This window comes from Mesoplodon densirostris, chromosome 13 (genome assembly GCF_025265405.1).
Source record: "Mesoplodon densirostris isolate mMesDen1 chromosome 13, mMesDen1 primary haplotype, whole genome shotgun sequence".
Classification (NCBI taxonomy): domain Eukaryota; kingdom Metazoa; phylum Chordata; class Mammalia; order Artiodactyla; family Ziphiidae; genus Mesoplodon; species Mesoplodon densirostris.
Window position 1 is genome coordinate 18,467,926 of NC_082673.1, and position 24,461 is coordinate 18,492,386.

The following is a 24,461-nucleotide window of genomic DNA, read 5'->3' on the forward strand; positions in this document are numbered from 1 at the left end:
ACCCACCCCTATATATGATTTCCGTCATACAAATATAATAGACATAAATCAACTCAAGAGTATAGATGATGGTAAACATAGCAAAATAATTTGAAAGTGATGTTTCGAGTATTTGCTAGCTTTATTTTAAAAATAATTTCTTAAATGCAATTTAATTTTATTTAAGTTTTAATAATGGCTCTGTTGAATATCCAGCTTGCAAACTTTCTGCAAATTTAACAATCAGCACTCTCGGGGCAGTATGAGCCAGTGGCAGCAGTGGGTAGAGTGGTTACGGTACCAGTTCGGGTAAAGATCATCACCTCTTCTGGGAAGCCTATCTATGTTAGGTGCCTTTCTCTGTGATCCCATCATAATCTCTTACATATCAAAGCAATTACCACACTGGCTTGAAATCTCATTTTTCTCCCTCCACACTTGAGTTCCCAGTGCCTGTGACTTTTAGCTCCTTATGTTCTGCATCTAGCACTGTTCCTGGGACAGGCAGAGCTCAACAAAAGCGTACTGAAGAAATAAATTGACCCGGATCTGGCTCCTGTTGTCCCGGAGCCTGCAATCTACCGTGATGACGTACAAAGAGACATCACTACAGAATACACACAAAATTTAGTAGAAGCTCTGAATAAACATGTGAATGGATAATAAGGCTTTTATATCACCTAAGAGTGGCTTTTATGAGGGTGGAAAATAACAGAGATTATGGATCAATCGAAGTAGATGTAGCAGTTCTATTTCTACCCCTATCGTGATTTCAAAACAAAACAAAACACCAACGTGTTTCCTTATCTCATCTACTTAATAACATTCTTTTAATGTTCAAATCTTTAAGAAGTAAAAGCAGCACATATTCATTATAGAAAAATTACAGAGTGTAGAAGCGTAAAGAAATAAAGGCCACCTATATTTTACGAGGTTGATGTATTAGGGAGGATAGGTTAAGATAATAGCACCCGAAAAGCACCAAATAACGGTGGCTTAAACAAGATGCTTTATCTCTTTTTCAGGTAGAAGTTTGGAGGTTTGCAGACTGAGGTTCATGTGGTGGTTCTGCTTCCCAGTGTCCCAAGGACAGCTCAGAGCTTGCCATCCCTGGGGTGTGGCCCCATTCATCATAATGCAAGTCAGCATCCACCCTCCTGGTAGCAGGATGGAGGATGGGATGAAGAAGAGGCACAAGGCCAACTGCCTCCTTTAGGAAGATTCCCAGAATTTGCCCTTTGGCATGTCCATTACATCCCATTTGTTAGAAAATAGTCACATGCCACATTTATCTACAACGGAGCCTGGGAAATGCAGTTTTTCTTCTCAGCAACCATGTGCTTGGCTAGAATTTCTATCACCACTGAAGAAGGGGAAAATAGATATTTAGGACCAGAATTTGCTGCAGTTATTTCCTTAGTTAAATTGCAAAGAGAGGAGTTAATAGAAGTTGTGCCCACTTTCAAGGTTATTGATGCATATTGATAATTTTCCTTTCAGAAGCTCTGTATGCATTTGTACCTCCAAGGACATATATGAGTACTTAATATTAAACACCAATACAGTAATCAGTCAATTCACTGATTCTTATATGGCTTGGCTGCTGGGAATATGTGATGGAGAAAGTGCTCAGTGTTTGATAGACGTGGGCTTTATTGTCAGGACTTTTTCAGCTGCAAGTGACAGAGGACCTAACAAGAATATTGGATTTATTCAGATATGGAGGTGATTGACCACATTAAGGAAAGGGAATGGAGAGTATACATTGGAATCTGAAGTTAGAGAATTAAAAATGAAGTTCTTGTGCAGAGGAATGGGAGAGGAGGATTATACAGTAGTTGTAAACATTTTGAGGCCTAAAGAGAGAGGAGCAAGTGTGATATGATGTCCTGTTAACGTCACGGAGGGGCTTTTCCACATATACTTTCATCAACTGCTGTTTTTCAGGCAATGTGCTAAGTGCTTTATACACAGTCCCTCACCGAATGCCCATGTCAGTCATATATTTTTATATGCCTATATGTTGCACATGATGAATTGAAGGCTCAGGAGAGGTCAGGTTAAGGGTGGAGCTAGAATTTAAACCCCACTCTGACTGATGTCACAATTTTGCTTTTTCCTCTTCTATTCTGAAGAGTGAACTGGTAAAAAACAAATTTGGTAAGGATCACTTCTGCTGTAGCATTTGAATTAACTTAAGGGTATAAAGAGATACTATAAAAATTTTTTAAAATTATACAAGAATTAGAGAGAGCAACAAATAAAGTGTTGTAAAAGGCAGGAAAGACCTCATGAGATTTTTGTCTCTTCTAGGGGGCCTTTTTTGACCTGAGTTGGATGCCTACCTCTCTTTTCTCTTAGTACCTATGTTTACTCTAAGACTGATAGTTCTCATCTCCACTGTGGTTGTCTGTTTATTTTGTTGTCTCTGCCACCAGACTTATATCTTGGGTGCCAGGTATCAGGTCTTACACAACTTTGTATTACCAGGGCCCAGTACAATGCTTGGAACACAGTAGGTACTCAATAAACATTTGCTGGATGAGTTATACAAGCATTCATTTCATGGTCATATTAATACATATTTACTGAAAGAGAAATTTTTCTAATTTACTATTATGTTAAATTTTGAGAGGTGAATATCAACAACTAGATTAGCATAAAATTATGATTTTGGCCATGATTATAAAGAAAATGTTTATAAGGCAACTGAACTTGTGCATAATATGGAGTGTCTACAACATGCTAGGCTGTTTTGAGTGTTTAACATTGTATTTAGTTATTTATTTCTCACAAAAACCTTATGGGGGGAAATAGAATTATCTCTACTTCAAAAATTGTGAAAATTGAAAAACTAGGAAATGAACCCAAGTAGTTCTGCTCTAAAAATTCTGAGTTTAATTAGCAGATGCAAACTATTATATATAGAATGGATAAACAGCAAGGTCCTACTGTATAGCACAGGGAAGTATATTCAGTATCTTGTAATAAACCATAATGGAAAGGAATATGAAAAACAATACATATATATATATGTATAACTGAATCACTTTGCTGTACACCTGAAACTAACACAACACTGTAAATCAACTATACTTGTTTTAATATTTATAATATAAATATTTTATTAGATTTCAATAAAATAAGTTAAAAAAATTTTAAAAATGGGCAAAATATTTTCTGTGTTTAACTAGGCTATTTTAATTCGCCATTGTTTATGAGATTTATTATTATTATTGTTGTTGTTATTACATGACCGCATAATAGCATCTTCTAATGAAAACTCATAAATCTTCATCCTGTTGTTTTGTCTGTAGACCGGGAACTTCCCTTCCACCAAAGGCACAGACTCTCCAAGAGGACCCCTAAGTATCTTGGGAAATTGATGCTTTTATGCCTGAGCAACCTCTTCTCCATCTACAAAACCGATGAATAATTTGCAATCAACATTTTCCATTACTCATCTTAAATAATCAGGGACTCATATTTGAGATCGCTTTCCCTAAAAAACGTCCAACTGCACCTCCCAGGTGACTTCTGTGCGCAGACACCCCCCGCAGCTTTCTCGCCCACGAAACTACACTTCCCAGCGGTCTATTCGTTCATCTGCGCGAACTCATCTTTCCCGGCTCCGGGTGGCATCCCGGCAAAGCTAAGGGCGCTTTGCAGGGCGCTGTGGCCTGGAGAAGTAAAGGGCGGACAGGCGAGGCCCTCCCGCGCTCGCGCGTCCCCGAAATGGCCCGGAGGCAGGACGAGCAGAGAGGGGGAGCGCCCTTGATGGCGGAAGGCAAGTCGGACGCAGAGGTTAAGCTCATTCTGTACCACTGGACGCATTCCTTCAGCTCTCAAAAGGTAAAGGCCTCCGCCGGGCGGGCGGTGCGGATCGGGTTTCAGCACCGGGACAGCTCCCTCTGGGTGTTGCCTGGGTAAGCCGGCCCACTTAGAAACAGGCCTCCGACGCCCTAACCCCGGCGGGCGCTCCCTGAGGGGCGGCGGTGCGCCTTGTAGGGGAGCAGAGAGCATCAGTCTGAGGTGCAAAGGCACTACCAGTCGTGAAATGCGACAAAAAATCATCGCTTTCGGTATTTGGGCGGGAGGCCTTGTCTCCGGGGCCGTGGAGAGCGAGGCAGAGGGAAGCGCCTTCCTGTAACCACATCGTCTCGGGTTCCTTCTTTTACTCTTGGTCGCATTCACTCTCTTCAACAGGCCTAGCCTATCTGTTTCAGGTCCTTATTATGGGGAGGACACATCGTAAGGTCTAGGACACCGAGAAAGTATCAGTGATGAAGAGGGTGACTGTGGACTGAATATAGCCAGTATCCTTTTCATTACTTAATTATCTTTTCTCACTTATAAGAGGAAGACGCTAGAATATATCTCACTTGTTAATTCCAGGAATAGGTATAGTTGAAAAGAATGTTGAAAATATTAATAACTCAGGGAAGCACAAAAGAGCTGCTTGATGGTATCCAGGGATGTCATTTAATTAAAAGCCTCCACGCGTTGTGGTAACCAGTGTGAACTCTTCCAGGTGCGCTTGGTAATTGCTGAAAAGGCATTGAAGTGCGAGGAACATGATGTAAGTCTGCCCCTGAGTGAGCACAATGAGCCCTGGTTTATGCGTTTGAACTCAACTGGAGAAGTGCCCGTCCTTATCCACGGGGAAAACATTATTTGTGAGGCCACTCAGATCATTGATTATCTTGAACAGACTTTCCTGGATGGTAATGTTAAGGCTATTTGTGATTTCTTGGATTTACTTTCAACACGAATATGTGTCTTCCTTCCTCCCTCCTTCCCTTTCCCGCTTCCTTCCTTCCTTCCCTCCTTCCTATTTCCTCCCGTCTTCCCCCCTTTCCTCCCTTCCTCCCCTCTTTTTGGTTTCATGATGGTGGTTTAGTGCCAACAACCTTTTCCATTTCCATAAGCACACAAATATAAAATGGGTCAATAGCATACATTTTGTATAAGCCATTGTAACTCCATTGAAAAGATTTCACGTAAACTACCAATTTTAACGTCGGAACTTTCCTTTTAAATTCACTTGCAAAAAACCCTGCAGGTGTATGGTGTGTGGTGGTGATTTATTAGCCTTGAAGTCAAATTCATAATACTGATTTTAAATGAACAGTATGAAAATCAGTTTCATTTAGTCTACTAAATGGTTCTACCTTAAAAACAATAGGAGGGAAAAGGAGGAATACATCTTAGGCAAGGGAGATTAGAATGCTGGTATACTTGGAGATCTTTGCCCTTGTTCCATCTGTATGGTTTGAATTTTATATCTTTTGTGAGGAATTATAGGGCTCACATTTGTACCGTGCTTTTAAGTAATAATCATTTATTGACAGCCTGTTTTGTGTCAGACATTTTATAATTTCTGTTCTAGTCAGTCTTCAAAAAAAACCAACCTGAGATCGGCATGGTAGACTAATGATTCCCCTTTTGTACATGAGGAAAGAGAAACAGAGGGGTTGCCTAAGGTACCATAGCTATTTTATGGCAGAGTAGGGCTGGAATGCAAGCCTTTCCAATCCAAACCTTCCTATTGCACGGACCATCTCTCATAGTCATTGCCACTTATGCAGTGTCTTGCTTCTTCCTAATAACAAGCCTTTGAGGTAAACTGTAGCTTCAATATTTGCCCAGGATTGCACAGCTGATCACTGACAGAACTGAGAGAGAACAGAGGGCTCTTAACTATCAGCTAAGTACTCTTCTGAAAAAGAAGTTGCATGACGAGATCCAGTTACTCTTCATCTGCCACCAGTTATGTGGATGTTAATTGGGCAAGATAAAACCAGAATATAACCCCAAATTACTGGAAGCTGAGAAGGGAAATTATAAGGCCCCCAAAAGTCTGAGGTACTTAGAAGAAAGATAGGTATAGGACCTAAATGGGGGCTGGGGGGAGTTTACCCCAGGGAATTAGATTAGCAGTGGGCTTCCCTTATCCTTAACCCAAGTGTTTAGTTCCCTAAGATTTTGATTGGAGGTGGCCACTGATCTAAACCAAAGGCCACTGATCTAAACTGCTTTTCCATCCATCACTACTTGCTATTCCTTATAAGTCTGAATGCTGGGGACTGCACAGAAAATGGGGGCTAATTGATTTAAGACAATTTTTCTCAATCTTGAGCTTTTTGGAAATGGACAAGTCTGTTGAATAGTAATTTGTGTTTCTTGGGAGAAGTGATTATAATAATGTGAATAAGACAAAATAATTGCATAAGAATTCTACTGTAAATCATCAAAAACTTTAAAAAGATATAGCAAATGAAAATCATGTTTAAATCTTTTGTTAGCATCCCTTGAACTACTATTACTACCATTCTCTTTGTGACATTATCTCTGTGACATTATCTCTCCTGTAAGATATTCAGTAATATACAGTATTACTTTACAGTATAGTGATGTTAATGATTATTAGGCTTCATCAAATTTTTTTAGGCTTTTTCTTTTTCTTTGACTATATAATAGCAAAACTGAAATGCATTCGGAGTCCTACTCAAGGTGAATACTGACCTTTTCTTACTACTGTTTATTGAATCAGAGGAGAAGGTACTGTGGGCTAAACATTAAGAGGAAAATATGGAAACTAAGGACTTTAATTCTGGCTGTACCAATAGAATAAGTAGACAATCAAGAATTCTAGCTCTTAGTCTGAAGCTGTCGCAAACTGGTTGCATATCCTTGGTGACCTGACTTTTCTGTTTGTCCTCTTGGATTAGGTGATATAATTTTATCAGTTGCAGAGATAAAGCAAGTCCAATTAACTCTTATTTCACTCTTTCCCATTTCCCAAGGAGAGTAGTCATTCAACTGGAAAGGATAAAGGAAGATTAAGATTAAGGGAACTAAAACCCATGGTAGATATGAAGACAGTAAGAAAACAGTTATATAAATGCAGGCGTCTAGTCTCCAGATGAAGTTTGTGTCAAAGTGTTAAAATAAAAAACAAACATGTAAGCATTATCACAGTGATCATTGAGATAATTTGTATTTATCATTAAGAACTCATGGAGATTAGGAAAAGGGCCAGACAAGAGACGGACAAATGTTATCCCAATTGTTAACGAGAGGGGAGGCTGAATTCTAATCCTTGCTACTTAACACGTATTCCATGGACCAGCAGCATTGGTGTCGCCTTGGAGCTTGTTAGAAATGCAGAATTCTAGACTCTACTGCAAGTCTCTTGAATCAGAATCTGCATTTTAACAAGATTCCCAAGTGATTCATATATACATAAAAGTTTGAGAAGCACTACTACAAATTACTGTGCATTAAGTAATTGCTTAAGCTTTAAGCAGTGCTATAAATTACTGTCTTTAAGCGTGGCAGAGTTCTAGAATGTGTTGTCAAAATTTTTTAAAGTATATATTTTTTGAGTATCTCGATGAAAAGGAAACAGCTTAAGTTTTACATTACTGGAGAATGTCTTTAACACTTTAAAAAGTGAATCTATTAGGTGCTGGGCATAGTTCTGGATACAGTGTATCTTGAATTAAGCAGAGCATTTGAGATTAAGTCATATGATACCCCTGTGGAATGAAGGAGCATATATGGCTAGATGAAAGTAATGCACATTTTCCGATGAATAAACCACCATAACGAAGAATATTCATTTATGAATTTCTTATACCATGTTGCTTGTTTAGCTATATTCTCTCATTTCACTTATCCTATGATAATTTTATCACACTTTAATTATTTCAATTACTTGTAGACCACTGTAAGCACCTAAGGTCAGAGACAGTGCCTGTTTCATTAACAACTGTATTCCCAGTGCCTGGTATGGTGACTGTTCTTTAATGGGAGCTTAATAAATACTTTTGAATGACTAAAATGAATGAGTTATTGAAAACAGATGTCAGCCTGGACAGGGATCTCTACTGGTGTTCTTTTAGGCTTTTATTCTCTGACTGAGTTTAACAATTCCATAAATGATTTGAATAAAGACATCGAAGAAACACTATTATACTTGCGGATGTGTGAGCTGTGATAGTTAAAATGATGACTAGCTTATGAACTGCTTCTCATGGAACAATAAAATGGAACAATACCTATGATAAAGTTTAACAAGGCTAAAAGTAGGATATGAATTTTCTTTTAAAAAATCAGCTGCATTAATGAAGGATGGGATGGGAGACCTGGCCTGCTAATAAGTTACCAACAAAAGCCAACAATGAAATAAAAGACTAGTGTGATTTCAAGTTGTTTCAAAAGTATAGATTCTCTCTAGAACATGGCAAATTGTGACCTGCTATATTTGAACTGGTTGGAACTGCAGCATTTTGACCAATTATGGATGGAACTTTGAGGAAAGGTGACAAATTAGAATGATAATGAGTGAATGGATTTCATGAGGTGTATAGTTGCCCATGGTTACATAAGAGACTTTAATTAAGTGTATCCATTCATCTAAAGAACAGAGTATAGTCAACTGGCATCTCCTTTGCTCTTATTTTCTATCCTTTATTAGTCTGTCAACTGGGGATTGTACTAAAAATGATGGCTTGCTGACCTGTACACCTTTCTCAACCTTTCTGTATAATCAGTATTTACATATTTACATCCTTTTGGTATATCATAATCTCTTTTAGTGAACTGTAACTTGGCCACTAAATAATAAAAAAAAGTGAGCATGTAATCTCCAGATTATCTGGAAAATTAAAAATGTAAATTGCTAGGAATCTGGCAGCCCAATTAAATCCAGATTTTTAGAAGTTAAAAAAAAATAGAGCATGAAATAACTACAAAATACTAGAATATATACTGTTTATTACTGCCAATCAGTGGTAACCTGGAATCAAGGATGTCATATGGTGAATGTTGAATTTTGGTAATTTATTATGTTTTATAACAGTTCTCTGAAGACTATGTCCCATGTCTTATGTCTAGATATATCATTTTAAGTATTCTTAGGAAAAGAATTTGGTTTGGAAATAATCCAAGTATTCTGGTATATATTAAAGTATCACATACTAAGTCTGATTAGGAAATATAAATTTATTTTATAAATATAGTTTTATCAATATATATTGAAAATCAACTCAGATTTTAAAGATAATATTCATTCTGAAATTACTGTTATATTAAAAATATAGTTATTTATGTAAGGAATTTTCAATTATTGTTAAGGTCATAGAATAAATAATTTTATATCTGTTAGTAAAAGGGTCTCATATATAGTTGAATAACATTATACACTTTTTCTCACATCTACTGAAATTGCAGGTTAGCACAAAGGATTGTAACTGAGTGCAGAGAAAATATGGTATACGGTAAGGAAAAGAAAATGAGCCTTTAAAACTAATGATTATGCCAATAAACGTGGTTTTAAAAAGTAATTAAAAAAACTTTCTCAGATTTGTTCAATTTTAGTGAACAGGACGGGGTGTTAAAATTACAGAAGTCCTGGTTCTTTATTATGTATATACAATAATTGGAACAAACTATCTGATCAAGGAATTTTTGGCCCCCAATTATGAATGTTCCTATAAAAGTTTTGAATATACTACCAATTAAACAGTAGTCAAACATTTAAGGTATAAAATGTATTGGCTATCTTGCTACAAATCTGGCTCTGTCTCAGAAAATTCTGGATGTGTGTAATGAACTTGTGTAATTCGACATCGTGTTTTTTCTCATCTGTGTTTAGATTTGATCTTCCTAGCTCTGAAGTTATGACAGCCTTGAATTGTAGTCAGTTTGTAACCATATCCTTTGCTTCAGGTCATAATTCATTGTTTACCATTATTATATTTTTAATAGCCTGGTGTATGACTAGTTGAAGGGTACAATTTTGTTCAGCTACATGCTGCATATTATCTTATGTACCAATGTCATCACTAAGTGATCTAAGTAAAATAAAAAATCGGCAAAGGGATAGAGATAGAAATGAAGTCTAATCTATTCTCATTGAAGGAAGACCTGACAATTATTCAAATAGACCTAGGGGGTGTCTTTCTAGAAAACAGTCATAATGCCTCCTTTATCTGCCATCACTGGGGAGTGTAGGAAATCAAAGCAGCCAATTTAGGAAAATAATTAAAATGTATGCCTTAAGCCCCTAGATTCTTTTTAGTTTTTGCTCTTGGGGAAACTGAATGTAATTTTTTTAATGGCTCAGGGCCATTGTTATTCTACCCAACAGTACAGGGACTTGAGACAATATGGAGCTGTTGGTCCCCAGTAAATGGTTACAGAATGCTTTTATTGTTTCTTTCTGATTTAGAATTTTGTTCTTTTGTTTTCTCTCTTTGTTGTTTATCACATCTTTCTGCTTTATGTCCATCTGCCTGTTTCTAATTTGATGCCTAAATTTAGGTGCAGTACAAGACCTGCCTTTGTCCCTACTCAGTTCTACAACGTCAGGTCTTATGCCAGTGTACTTATTTATTCTTCCAGCTTAGTCACTAATCCTGGCTTCCACTACTGCAACCTTCCACCCCAATGAAGAGTTCCCAGAATTATTCTTATTGCCTGTTTCTCAAACCCTGTAACCCTTCTACTGCTTTCTCACTCCTGATTGAGGTAGAATACCAAGAAAAGATTTTCTCTTTTTAGTGTCGTAACAAAAATGCTTTATGGAAGGACTGGAAAATAAAATGAGAATGAGAGGGAAGTTTTCTGTATAATTCAAAGGAAATTCCCAGTTGTCTTTTGAAAACTCTCTTTCCAGAGGCACTGGACACTTTTGTGTGCTGGTGGCACACTGGATGTGTGATACTGGACAGGGTGTCCTTGAAGAGAGAAAGTGAGCTGGGAAAAGAACATGGGTTCAGTGGGTATCTGATGCTCTGCCTGACCAAGTGTTTTAGGAGATAGTTATATAGTAATGGAGCACTGAGTAGAAGATTACTTTAGTGCATTCAAATCTTTGGATTCAGACTTGGCCAGATGGACCTTCCCCAGAAAGCAATTGGATGTTGTTTTTCCTGCTTTTATTCTCTTTCCCAGGAAGGAAGTCGTATGCTCTTCTGAAGACAAGCCCCCGGCCAGGCACAAGAAAGCAGCCAGAGCCAGTAGCTATAAATTTAACCACTTGAGAGGCATTTTAAAATGCCGTATCATTTATGGTTATTAACCTGTGGTTCTTGGACCCCCCAGAACAGTGGTTCTTAAACATTTTGGTTTCAGGCCCCTTTGTCTTAAAAGTTAATGAGGACATTTGAGAGATTTTGTTTATGTGTTCTATCTATCAATATCATCAAACTAGAAATTAAAATTGAGAATAGTTTAAAATACAAGAATATACAACCCCACATTCCATTAATGCTAGAGTGATGGAGTTACCACATGTTGTATAAGCTCTGGAAGATACCGTCGTACACGCAAGAGAGAATAAGAGTGAAAAAGCAATTAACATCTTAGTATTACTATAAAAATAGCTTTGACTTGTAGACCCCCTGAGAGTGTCTTCAGGAAGCCCAGGGGTTTTTAGACCGTACCTTGAGAACTTTTACCGCTAGTCGTCTGTGAATAGAATTCAGGACATTTGATATCTTAGAGGGGAAAAAATTACATCTTTATTTTTCACTTATTTCAAACAGAAATTTATCATTTCCTTTCATTTCCAATGTAGGCATAATCCAAAGCAATATCAGGAGTGCCTGTGACTTTGTTCATATGTTCATGTGACTGTGATGTATTCATAGCATATCAAGTTATTGCAGATATCTTAAAATATCACTTATGCCCATCACTACTTTGAAATTATGGTAGTTATTAGACCTGCTGCTAGCTTTTGTTAGTGTATTAATAAAAAGACACCCAGGGCTTCCCTGGTGGCGCAGTGGTTGAGAATCTGCCTGCCAATGCAGGGGACACAGGTTCGAGCCCTGGTCTGGGAAGATCCCACATGCCGTGGAGCAACTGGGCCTGTGAGCCACAATTACTGAGCCTGTGCGTCTGGAGCCTGTGCTCCTCAACAAGAGAGGCCGCGACAGTGAGAGGCCCGCGCACCGCGATGAAGAGTGGCCCCTGCTTGCCACAACTAGAGAAAGCCCTCGCACAGAAACAAAGACCCAACACAGCCGTAAATAAATAAATTAATTAATTTTAAAAAATTAAAAAAAAGACACCCATATTAGTATTTTATAATTTAAAATTACTTTGATAGTTTATGTTAATATAATCAATTTCCTTTGCAATCCTATGTCTTGTATTTTATGCATTTAAGAACATTATTTTGAGAAGAGGTCAGTGGCACACAAAAGGTTAAGAACTCTTTAGAATTTCAAGGAGCTTAGAAGGCCTCCAGTCGGTTATCCTCATGGGAATGTTTACCATGCATTGGTTGGGATCCTGATGATATTCTGAGATCCTGAAAAGTCAGCAAGGAAGTGTGCTCTAGTTGGGCAAATTCATGGTTGACAAGCAGAATGTAGCTGACACTTCATTCTTGGTCATTCTAATGCAGACTTCAGAATTGGACTCCCAGCAGGGAATTAGACATTTGCCCACTGGTTTGAGGAGTAATCCATATTCTTTTTTCTTAGAGAGTCAGAAATAGCCTGTTGGTTCAAAATCTTGTACTACTTGGTCTGGCATTATGAGATCTTGCCTGAAATCTTACTCTCCAACCAACTCTGAATTGTCAATGCTTATGATTGAGTGTGCGATGCTCAAGAGGATTCCAAATTAAATAAATAACTCAAACTAAATGAATAAGTGAATAAGCAAAAAAGAAATGAATAGAGTTGAGGTCATTCTTTTCACCTGTTAGATTAATAAGCTTGTTGGCATTTTTTTTTTAGGGGAAGTTTGAGAGTCAGAAGTGGGAATAGATTCTGTCTGTAGGGACTTAGCCCTGACCTTTGGATCACATGGTTCATTTTTATTCTTCTTGAATAGTCTCTGAGAAGTAAACCCTTTGAAGATGTTACAATGATGTAACGAAACAGAGCACTGTATTAGGAGTTAATGACTTTGGTTCTTGGTCTGCCTCTAATTAGCTGTGGGATCTTGGGAGAATGTCTCAGCCTATATACCTCAGTGTCCTCATTAACTGCTACAGAGCTTCTGCAGCTCAACTATTCTATAATAACTAGCAATTTGGGAATACATTAATTCATTAATTGAAATTTATTCAACACCTACTATAAGCCAAACATTATACTGGGCGCTGGGATTCAACAAAGAACAATACATAGTCCCTGCCCTTAAGGAGTCTATAGTCAAGAGTTTAACCAGCAAATGAAGATTTATGTAGAACCCACTTTCCAGAGATAAAATATTAGAAATTGCTGGTGAATTCCATGAAGATGATCAATTCCCATTCGCATAGCATCAATAGGATCACTCTTGGTATTAACTGGAGCCTGGGAAGGTGTGGTCCCTGATCATCTTTCCATAATGAGCCTTCATTCACTTAACCAACATTTACCAAGGGCCTAAAATGTATGAGACACTATGCTAGACTCCGGATCATACGTTCCTTGCCCTGAAGGGGTTTATGGGGCAAAAAGATACAAACAACTAATTAAGGTGATAAGGGCTATAATGGAGTATGTACAGAGTATTTTGCATGTACAGAGGAAGGCACACTTGACTTAGTCAGATGTTGGTAGTTGTGGAAGGTTGGGGAAATTTCTGCAGAGGAGTTGGCATAAAAAACTAGACCTTGAGAGTAGTGATTTGCAAGGTGGAGAAGTGTGATTGTGGTTTGGGAATCTGGTCTGGTACCTCAGTCCAATTCAAATTTTGAATGTCTGGGCTGGAGAGATAGCATCCTTTAAATCCCTTCATATAATACTGAAAATGTTAAGGTAGAGGGGCTGGAGTTTTTGTTTCTTGCTTTTGGATGTAACATCTTGTTTGTAACTTTTCCTTCAATGTTTGTGTATGTGTTTGTGTGTGTATTTTAGAAAAAACACCCAGGTTAATGCCTGATAAAGGAAGCATGTATTACCCACGGGTACAGCATTATCGAGAACTACTTGACTCCTTGCCCATGGATGCCTATACACATGGCTGCATTTTACATCCTGAGCTAACTGTGGACTCCATGATCCCAGCTTATGCAACAACAAGGATTCGCAGTATGTAAAGATCTTAAAGACCTGGAATTCTGTCTCAAGTTTCTTTTAATTCATTTTTGAGACCTAGCACACCTCAGGAAGACTTGGGGGCGGGGTTGTTGAGTTTGCCTCATGGACGTGCATGTTATATATCGATCCACGCACCAGTCAGATGAATCTGTGCTTCAGCTGTTCAGCTGGACATTTATTGTCTACAGGACCTGATTTTCCAGCTCTTGGCCTTGAGGGCCAATCTTAAATAAAACTCAGAAGAGTGGCCTGTGGAAAAGTAGAGAACATAACATGTTCTCATGGACAAATGGACTAGGAGATAAGGAAAGCTGGGATCTGCTGGGAGTTATGGGCGACTGAGTTCACATTTCTGGTCCTTAATTTTTGTTTCATTATGTGAAGAGCTGGGCTACAGGCTGTCTACCCATTACTCTTCCTCTGAGTTTAGTGATCAGAGATTCACTGAGGTTGAGCTGTAACCTCCAGCTCTCTTGTTCCTCCTGCTCTGAGGATAGGGAAGGGTCAGTGCATGGGATACAAAGATACAAACAACTAATTAAGGTGAGGAGGAGGTGTGCTCCATGGCCCAGGGGATTGGGAAGGGAAGGGGCTGTGATCAGACCGGGGTTTTTTTTTTTTTTTTTTTTTTTTTTGCGGTATGCGGGCCTCTCACTGTTGTGGCCTCTCCTGTTATGGAGCACAGGCTCCGGATGCGCAGGCTCAGTGGCCACAGCTCACGGGCCCAGCCGCTCCGTAGCATGTGGGATCTTCCCGGACCGGGGCACGAACTCGCGTCCCCTGCATTGGCAGGCAGACTCTCAACCACTGCACCACCAGGGAAGCCCCCAGACTGGGGGTTTTGACCAGGCACACTCACACCCAGAGCTTCAATTCCAGAAAGCACGTTCTTTCTGTTGCATCATACCTCGCCTTTACAGTTCTCTTACTGATGCTATTTTACTTTCTTTTCGACCCCCTCCTCCTCACTCCTCTCCTCTTGCCTTCCCTGCCCTGCTCTCCCTCCCTCCATTTTTCTCCTCCCTCTTCCAGCTTCTCACCTTCCTCCTGTTCCTCCGCCTTCTCCTCAGAAATACTCATTATATGATTTGGAACAAGTATTCTGACTATATTTCCCTAGAGTAAATATTTCTCTAAATAAGGCTTTTTCCTTCCCTTTCCATAGAAATTTATTACAGAAAACTTGGAAGGTATTGAAAGGTAGAACTACCCTGCTCAAGCACTTATGATGTGCTGGGCTTTGTGTTCAATGCTTTTCCACGGTGCCTCCCATTTCATTCTCAGCCTGTGTGGCAGATACTCTGAGAGCTCCATTTTATTTTATTATTTATTTACCCAGATTCTAGTTTTATTTCCTGGGAATTGTTAATCGGCTTTTCCACGACAAGGTTCTACCCGTCTTTCTCTCTAGCAGCTCCCACCTACTGAGATAAGCGGCAGGGTCCTTTGATGCAGAAGAACAATGTAGAGGTAGAAACCCCCTTTTAAGAGGACAATGAAAGGATCAAGATGGGTGTTTAGTTTTCTTATTTTCCTGATTCATTCGTCTTAGTAATATAATAGCTGAAAGGTCACCCTTATAGTTCAGGAAAGTCAGAATGTTACAAGTGAGAGAGGGTCTTCAGAAAAAGAGTAGAGAGTCACTAGGAAGAAAAGAACAACTGGTTGCTCCAGTGAGTGTGTGTGTTTGTGTGTGTGTGTGTGTGTGTGTGAGAGAGAGAGAGAGAGAGAGAGAGAGAGAGAGAGAGAGAGAGAGAGACAACGTGTGTGCATAGGGGATCTCATGCATTAAACATTTTTTTAAACAGAGTGCAGTATTTATTTAGACTTTGTCTGCAGTGTTTTTTTTTTAAACAGCTTTATTGGAGTATAATTGCTTTACGATGATGTGTTAGTTTCTGCTATATAACAAAGTGAATCAGCTATACTTATACATATATCCCCATATCTCCTCCTTCTTGCGTCTCCCTCCCACTCTTCCTATCCTATCCCTCTAGGTGGTCACAAAGCACCGGATAGCTCCATTTTCAAAGTGAGGAAACTGAGGCACACAGAGGGAGAGTCTGAGGCAGAGGAAGGGCACGACCCCCAGGCCTTATGCTCTTACCATTGAGTTTCTCTGCTTTGCTTTGTTTCTTGTATGGAAGGGAGGAAATAATTTTCTGTGTCAAAAATGATTTTGTTATCAGGCCAAATTGGTAACACAGAGTCTGAACTGAAAAAACTTGCCGAAGAAAACCCAGATTTACAAGAGGCGTACATTGCAAAACAGAAGCGACTTCAGGTAAGTAAACTGGGCTGTCCTCAACTGACATCCGCTGTTTGTATTAAATGTTCTACTTTTTGTAGAGTATCACTGTTTTTTAGAACATCTTCTATTAAATATTGCAAGTCACCAGAACACATGTTACCTTCGGCTTATGCTCTGCTTTTAGAAAGAATTTGTCTTTATTAGATTTGATATTCAGACCTAACGACAATTGCTTAAAAAGCAGTCATTGCTCATGCTGGTTGCCAAGGAAACTTATAAACTGTAAAAGCAAGTTAATAAAATATTCTAGGAAGCTGTCATTTCAGGTACTTTTCCACTTTGAGGCAGCTAGACCTCTGTCTATGACTTTTTTATACCAATAAAGCTACCGGCGAGTTTTTTTTTTTTAATACATATACCCCACATGCCTTCAGTTTTTTTCCTTTGTACCTTTTGATCCCCTTCACCCATTTCCCCAACCCCTCACCCACCTGCCTCTGGCAACCACCAGTCTGTTCTCTGCATCTATGAGCTTGGTTATTTGTTTGTTTGTTTTTAGATTCCACCAATAAGAGAGATCATATGGGATTTGTCTTTCTCTGGTTGACTTATTTCACTTAGCGTAGTGCCCTCAAGGTCCATCCACATTGTTGCAAATGGCAAAATTTCAGTCTTTTAATAGCTGAAAAATATTCCATTCTATATATACAAATCACAATTTTTAATCCCTTCATCTATTGATGAACACTTAGGTTGTTTCCATGTTTTGGCTATTGTAAATAATTTTGCAGTGAACATAAGAGGGCAGATATCTTTCGAGTTAGTGTTTTTGTTTTTCTTTGGCTAAATACCCAGAAGTAGAGTTGCTGGATTATATGTTAGTTCTATTTTTAATTTTTTTGAGGAACCTCCATACTATGTTCCATGGTGGCTGCACCAATTTACATTCCCACCAACAGAACACAAGTGTTGCCCATTCTCCACATCCTTGTCAACACTTGTGATTTCTTGACTTTTTGATAATAGCCATTCTGACAGGGGTGAGGTGATATCTTATTGTGGTTTTGATTTGTTTTCCCTGATGATTTACAATGTTGAGCATCTTTTCATGTACCTATTGGCCATTGTATGTCTTCTTTGGAAAAATGTCTATCCAGATCTTCTGCCCATTTTCAAATTGGATTGTTTGTTTGTTTGCTATTGAGTTATATGAGCTCTTTATAGATTTTGAATATTAGCCCCTTATCAGATATATGATTTTTAAGTATTTGCTCCCACTTAGTCGGTTGCCTTTTCATTTTGTCGATGGGTTCCTTTACTGTGCAGAAAGAAGCTTTTTAGTTTAATGTAGTCACACTTGTTTATTTTTGCTTTTGTTGCTTTTGCTTCTAGTGTCAGATTAAAAAAATCATTGCCAAGACCAAGTCAGTGAGCTTACCGCCTGTGTTTTCTTCTAGGAGTTTTATGGTTTCGGGTCTTACTTTCAAGTCTTAAATCCATTTTGAGTTAATGCATTTTGATGTGTCTGCCTTCTGAGGAGCAGGTCTTTGCTTCATCAGTTAGAGTCAGCCTTTCTCTTTCTGCTGATTCTTTCCTCCAGCAAACTGTGTAAGCTTCTCCCATGTTGAAAATCTAGCAAACGTCAGCACTCCCAATCCTGCCTCTACTTCCCAGCCTCCTTTATTCTACACAAGCTAAATAAGTGAGCTTCTCCAGAGAAACGCCTGCACATACAGCACGCCTTACTCTCCACCTCCTCTTTAACTCACTGCATTCAGATTCCTCTCGCATCTCTGAGCCCTCAGTTATTCATTTGTTGAAGGCTGCTGACATTGTATTCTGGAGTTGGGCATGAGAGGAGTCTCTTCGTGCCCCTCATATTCTTTTTTTTTTTTGCGGTACGCGGGCCTCTCACTGTTGTGGCCTCTCCCGTTGCGGAGCACAGGCTCCGGATGCGCAGGCTCAGTGGCCATGGCTCACGGGCCCAGCTGCTCCGCGGCATGTGGGATCTTCCCGGACCGGGGCTCAAACCTGCGTCCCCTGCATTGGCAGGCGGACTCTCAACCACTGCGCCACCAGGGAAGCCCAACCCCTCATATTCTTTGCCCTCTCTGATCATTTGGTTCCACAGGAGTTGCCAGTGAACAGTGGGTCTGACCCCTGGGATATTTTCACAGCCAGGACATTTTCTGTCCGGTTTGCTTTTGCTTTAACAACGTTATTCTATTTCTTCTCATTGTCTAGAATAAACAGGCTCCAACTCTGCACGAGTTTGTGTCTGTTCTGCTCTACACTGATTATTTTTACAGGCATAAATAACCTATAAGTTATTTTTGTTAATTAGTCCAAGCTCCTTGACCACGACAATGTCAAATATTTGAAGAAAATTCTTGATGAGTTGGAGAAAGTCTTGGATCAGGTTGAAACTGAGTTGCAAAGAAGAAATGAAGAAACCCCAGGTAGGTTCTCATTTGTGTCCTTTTTCTCTTTTTCTGGACATCAGGAGTATTTATGGGAACATTCTTAGGTTTCACCAAAAACATTCTGTAATCTGTTTTTAATTGTTAGTACTCATGGGCAGTTTAAATTATGACAGCAACAATACTAGGTGTCAAATTCAGCAAAACCCAGGTGTCTAATTGTAACTCTGCATCTATGTGAAATATGACTGGTGAAGAATTTTTCTGCACAATTTAAGTTATGCTTCATAGATTCCTACCTGGCCTGTTTCACAAATTTTAATTGAAGTGGTTAGTTTGGTTGAATACCCTGAGTACCTGCTTGAATGCTCCCTCTAGTTTTTTCCTTAGGCAGGGGGAAAAACTGCAAATTGAAGTAAAGTATAACATGGGAGCCAGCCTGTGCGTATGTGCAGGCTGGCTGGTGAGCATCCACCTGCTACACCTGTGAACCTGGCTTCACGATGAAGCCCAGGTGCAGACGTATGGACCACTTGCACTATTCTGATTGACAACAAAGTTAAAGACTATTTTACCTGAAACTTGCTTCACAGTAGGGACTTTCTTCTGTTTTAAATAAGTAACTAAAAGCAGCACCTACTGAGTGACATATGGACTTTCCTAAAGTACACCTGTCATTTTCTTAACCCAGAAGGAAATATCTGTTAACTCCTTTGGCTTGGAGGCTCTCAACTCCTCAAAATGATAGACAGGCTTTGAGCTCAAGTGGTACTAGTGGCACCTAGGGACCCAGGTGCCTGACAGATGTCAAACAAGTTGCCCCTAGCTTGGGATACATTTGCATGGGCTTTTTTTTTTTTTTTTTTTAAAGCATAGAATTACTTGCTGAGTATTGTCAAGAAAATGTACCATGGCCTTCATCTTTTGCTACACTCACCCTTGCCGTCAGGACTAAGACCAAAGATGCCAACCAAAGTTTATTTGTACAGTGCTTGCCCCTTATCCTCCATGTCCCTTTCTCTAATTAGAAGAGGGCCGCCAGCCATGGCTCTGCGGGGAATCCTTCACGTTGGCTGACATCTCGCTTGCTGTTACACTGCATCGACTGAAGTTCCTGGGGTTTGCGAGGAGAAACTGGGGAAATGGAAAGCGACCGAACTTGGAAACCTATTACGAGCGTGTCTTGAAGAGAAAAACATTTAACAAGGTTTTAGGACATGTCAACAATATATTAATCTCTGCGGTGTTGCCAACCGCATTCCGGGTGGCCAAGAAAAGGGCCCCAAAAGTTCTTGGCACCATCCTTGTGGTTGGTTTTCTTGCAGGAATGGGATATTTTGCTTTTACGCTTTTCAGAAAGAGACTTGGCAGCATGATATTAGTGCTCAGACCCAGACCAAATTATTTCTAGGCTTGTGGGGATCTGGTGGCGGCAACTCATCTAGCCATTCAACTAGACCCTTCTCCACTCTTCCAGGCCCAGTGAAGAATGACCCTGGGCAGCTAGTAAAAAGCATAATTTACTTCACTCTTTGGCTAGTTTCTGCAGGGAGAGGAGGCAATGAAGATGTTTTTGTGGGCTGGTAACTTTGAGAGGACTTATTTGCAAACCTGAACTAATTCATCCTTAAAACATGTGCAAAGTCAAGATATGTGAATGTTGACAGAGAATAGACCTTTCGCTCAAAATGTCAGTTCAAGTTCTGGGTTATTTTGGGGGAGAAGTTTATTATTATGAGCAGACAGTAATAATAACCTATGATTGCCCGTAGCTCTTCATCTGAGACTATCTGGGTGTGTTGAGTGTTGAATAGTTAGCAGTATTTTCTCCTGGAATTCAGAAATCATCTTCGTTACTCAGCACAGGAGTTCAGATAGCAGCAGGGCACAGCAGTGTTTCATACTGTCACTGTTAGCTTTAGGCAGAAATAAGGGAGGCAAAGGGACAAAGAAGGGGGAAAAGGGAGAATGAAGTCTATATAATGATGACAATAGAAGGCAACTTCCAGGTGCCTCCGATGCCACTCATGGCTGCCCGTCCCCTTAGTAAACATTATATTTGACTACTAGTGGCTACAGCCCGTGCATCCTCCTGTAACTGAGGACCTTGGAAAAAGAGGACTGGGGAGTTACTGCGGGGAGTTGGCTGGAGAAAACCCTGGGCTTTACACTTACAGCACCTAATCTGACCTTAGTGTTCATTTTAAATGCACATAAATCACAGTCACTAATTTATTAAAATTAACTGATTACCTACTTGGGCATGAGATGCCTACTGGAACATGTGTGACTAGCATTTACAGGAAACTCTTAAATGTCCTCATGGCTCCCCAGTTCGAAGGTGCCTGTTGTGAACAGTCACTGGGAGTCTTGGCCTCTCCAGCCCTTTTGTGCCCACAGGTGTCATTTAGGTGAATGTCCCAGGTAACTGCTAGCATGGCATGTGGCTCAGGAGTGGGTATTTTGTTGATCTGGGAGTGTTAAATAGGCTCATTCTTCATTTAGGGCGGCTTGTGTGTTAATGCAGAAACTTGTCTAAACGTTGCATCTATTGATTATCATCAACAAAGCCTTAAAAGGTTACAGGGAAGGAGAAAATCCAGTCTTGATCCTTGGCAATTAATTTAGGGGAGATGAAATAAGTCGATAGATAGTGATTCCACCTATATTCCTTCATGTATGTCTGGGCACTGTAGGGGGTGCCTCAGTCCTTCTGGAAGGGAAAAACCCTGTGTGTCCCATGAACAATAATGGAACTGCAAGATACAGTTTGTGCCCAGGAAGAATCTTTCCTGGTGACAGGAAGGTGGAGTTTCTCTAGAGTTGGCCAGAAAGGTGTGGGGAGCAGTGTTAGGTGTGACGGGAAGTGTGTATGGGGAATGGTGAGCTAAGGTTCCAGCGAACAGCAGAAGCTTGCTTGGACTGCCTCAGATGGGCTGTGCAGATGGCCAAAGAATGTACCTACCAACTTTTTCATTAACAGGAAACAGTCATACCTACTAAACGATGACTTTTTCATGGTAAAATGATTCCATAATTCATGAATCAGTTGTGTTAGAAAATATTGTTGAACTGGATACTCTCTGTTTCCAAAAAATTAATAACATCTCCAGTGTAAACTCAATCCAATAATAATGAACAGAGTGGCACTTTTTTATAATGTGTTGAGTTTGAACCTCAGTGCATTGTTGTATAGAGTGTCTGAATTTGTTTCTGGGACATTCCAAACCATGTATTCATAAAAGAGCCACAAAACTGATTATTCAGTAGGTCAGAGTGTTTCAGAGTTCTTTATGTCATGCTTTTATGAGCAAGAACTCAGACATGAAGAAATTGAAATTGGATTTTTACAAAAATCTACAAAGGAGGATATTTACCTATATAAGTGTTGTTGATTAAGAATAAAGATTCAAAGTCCAATGCTGGCTTTTCATTAAATTTATATTAGTACTGATCAAGAGAAAATCTACTAAAAGTATTTATGATTTGCAGATACAGTTTCATTGGAAATAGGCTTGTGTCGCTATTAAAGGTGATGCATTTGTGTCAATTTCACTTGCTTCATGGATACCCTTGAGTTTATACTTTTAAGATATTTGTTTAGGGCTAAAATGACCACTAGGTGTCGCTGTTCATCCAGCAGTCTGAGATTGGGCTTTCTTTAGGTTCAGCAAGTCTTCCGAAATGTTACAAGTGAAGATAAACATTAATGACCTTAGTTTCTGAAATGAGGGCATCTTCATCAGATCATTCATCTGTAAAAGAGCTTGAGGCATATGTTGTACTGACGTATAATGCTTGGAAGGGATAACTGTACCACACAATGTCAAGATAAAGTGCTGAACATATACTATTAGCAAAATAGGCACATTTATGTATTTTCTCTTTCATGATCATTGGTGGACTGGCCAATGTGCTCCTCAATTTCCAGAATTTGTATAAATTAGAAAAATGCCTGAGGTACTAAATTTATGTTGGCTATTTATGTCTTAACACAAATACTATTTTATTGTTATTGCTGTTACATGCCTTTTGGATCTAATTTCCTTAATTGCAGATAGTTGTAAATTGCTTGCTTGGTTTTTAGTAATTATTGATATTGACACCAGAGTTGTAGACTTTTTGGTGTTGTTGAATGTAATAGATCAAGATACTATTCCGCCTGTAAGATCAATGAAATCAATTGGAAAATAAATGTGTCCTGAAAGTACTAACTTTGTAATCTTTTTTGATAAATCAGATTATGTTTTCCATTTAATGTCAAAGCATAATGTTGTAATTAAGGTAAAATAAGCAGAAGTTAGGTATTCAAAATATTTAGCTATAGGATGTCATATGTTCCTTGTAACATAAAAATTACTGACTCTCGATTTATTTAAATACACATAATTTTATGGTTAAAATGAATCGTGGCTTAAAGAATACCATATCGATCCTGATCATTAAAGGGGTTCTTTTGCAGCCAGCCACTTAACGGGGTATATAGCATGAAAATGGTAAACACAAGAGTTTTTTTTTTTTTCCAAAATAGTTTTGTTACATGTTCACTGGGTTTCAAATACTACTCTTTTTATGATATTTATGTATATTTTTGATATAGCTAATTCTTTTCCTTTTACCGAGTCATGGATTATGAATATTCAAATTACTATCCATATTTCTAGCCTTGGTGAGCTTAGCCATTATTCTAATCATCAAAGACAAATTGAGTACTACTTCTGTTTTATATTGAACAAAGCCAACTAAATGAGAATTGAATTGACCTCATTTTCCCTAAGTTTGCAAACAAAAGGCAACAATTTTGAATACCATGGAACATCATGTGCATGTACCACTCTATAGTCTGCCCAGAAAGAAAAAAGCACTATGGTAATGACAGAAGAATCAAATTAATACTGTGAATAACTTAGTATTTAGACATAATCTTCATATTGTTTATGCAAAATATTTGGCCCATTTATATTGTTGTTTCTACTTAGTCATACCAGAATGTCTTGGTTTTCTAATTTTCCACAACACCCGTGTTTTACTAAGTAGGGTAGTAGATTCCAAGCCAAGTGAAGAAGTATAATTTCTAGAGTGGGGATAATAGTTTTTTTTTTTTTTTTTTTCTTTTTGCGGTATGCGGGCCTCTCACTATTGTGGCCTCTCCCGTTGCGGAGCACAGGCTCTGGACGCGCAGGCCCAGCGGCCATGGCTCACGGGCCCAGCTGCTCCGCGGCATATGGGATCCTCCCAGACCGGGGCACGAACCCGTATCCCCTGCATCGGCAGGCGGACTCTCAACCACTGCGCCACCAGGGAGGCCCTGGGATAATAGTTTTGTTTTAATTGTGTATTACATTATGAAAATGAAGAGAGGAAAAGAGAAGGCGAACTCACGTTATGGGTTAGAAATGCAGTACATTGATGAAAACAATATACTTTATTACTTGTGCCTGAGTTGAGCCCTGGATTTTGTCCTAGGAAGAAGACTGACATGTGTGTCATGAGGCAGTGGGGTAGAGCAGGCTGTGAGGTGCAAGGTGACACCACCATGTGGAGTTGGAGACAACTCCTGCTTATTATGGGCCTTAATATACTCTGATTCAAGTAGGGTGGCATATTTCATCCATAGTACCTTGTCATAAAACTCCTTTGGGGAATAAAAAGAAATGAAATTGAGTTATTTGTAGTGAGGCGGATGGATCGAGAGACTGTCATACAGAGTGAAGTAAGTCAGAGAAAAACAAATACCATATGCTAACACATATATAT

The 24,461-nt window shown here is 39.2% G+C and overlaps 1 protein-coding gene across 2 annotated transcripts; it reads left to right on the plus strand.

Moving 5' to 3' along the window:
• The first annotated feature begins 3,641 nt into the window (after positions 1-3,641).
• On the plus strand, positions 3,642-20,115 carry GDAP1 (ganglioside induced differentiation associated protein 1). Of its 2 annotated transcripts, XM_060116038.1 has the most exons (6): positions 3,642-3,831; positions 4,511-4,703; positions 13,851-14,024; positions 16,223-16,317; positions 18,629-18,743; positions 19,733-20,115. In XM_060116038.1, exons 1-6 carry the CDS (start codon positions 3,715-3,717, stop codon positions 20,113-20,115), a joined length of 1,077 nt encoding a protein of 358 aa, XP_059972021.1. In that variant the 5' UTR covers positions 3,642-3,714. The 2 variants fall into 2 exon arrangements, with proteins under 2 accessions (XP_059972021.1, XP_059972022.1); XM_060116039.1 differs by lacking the exon at positions 13,851-14,024.
• The last annotated feature ends 4,346 nt before the right edge of the window (positions 20,116-24,461 follow it).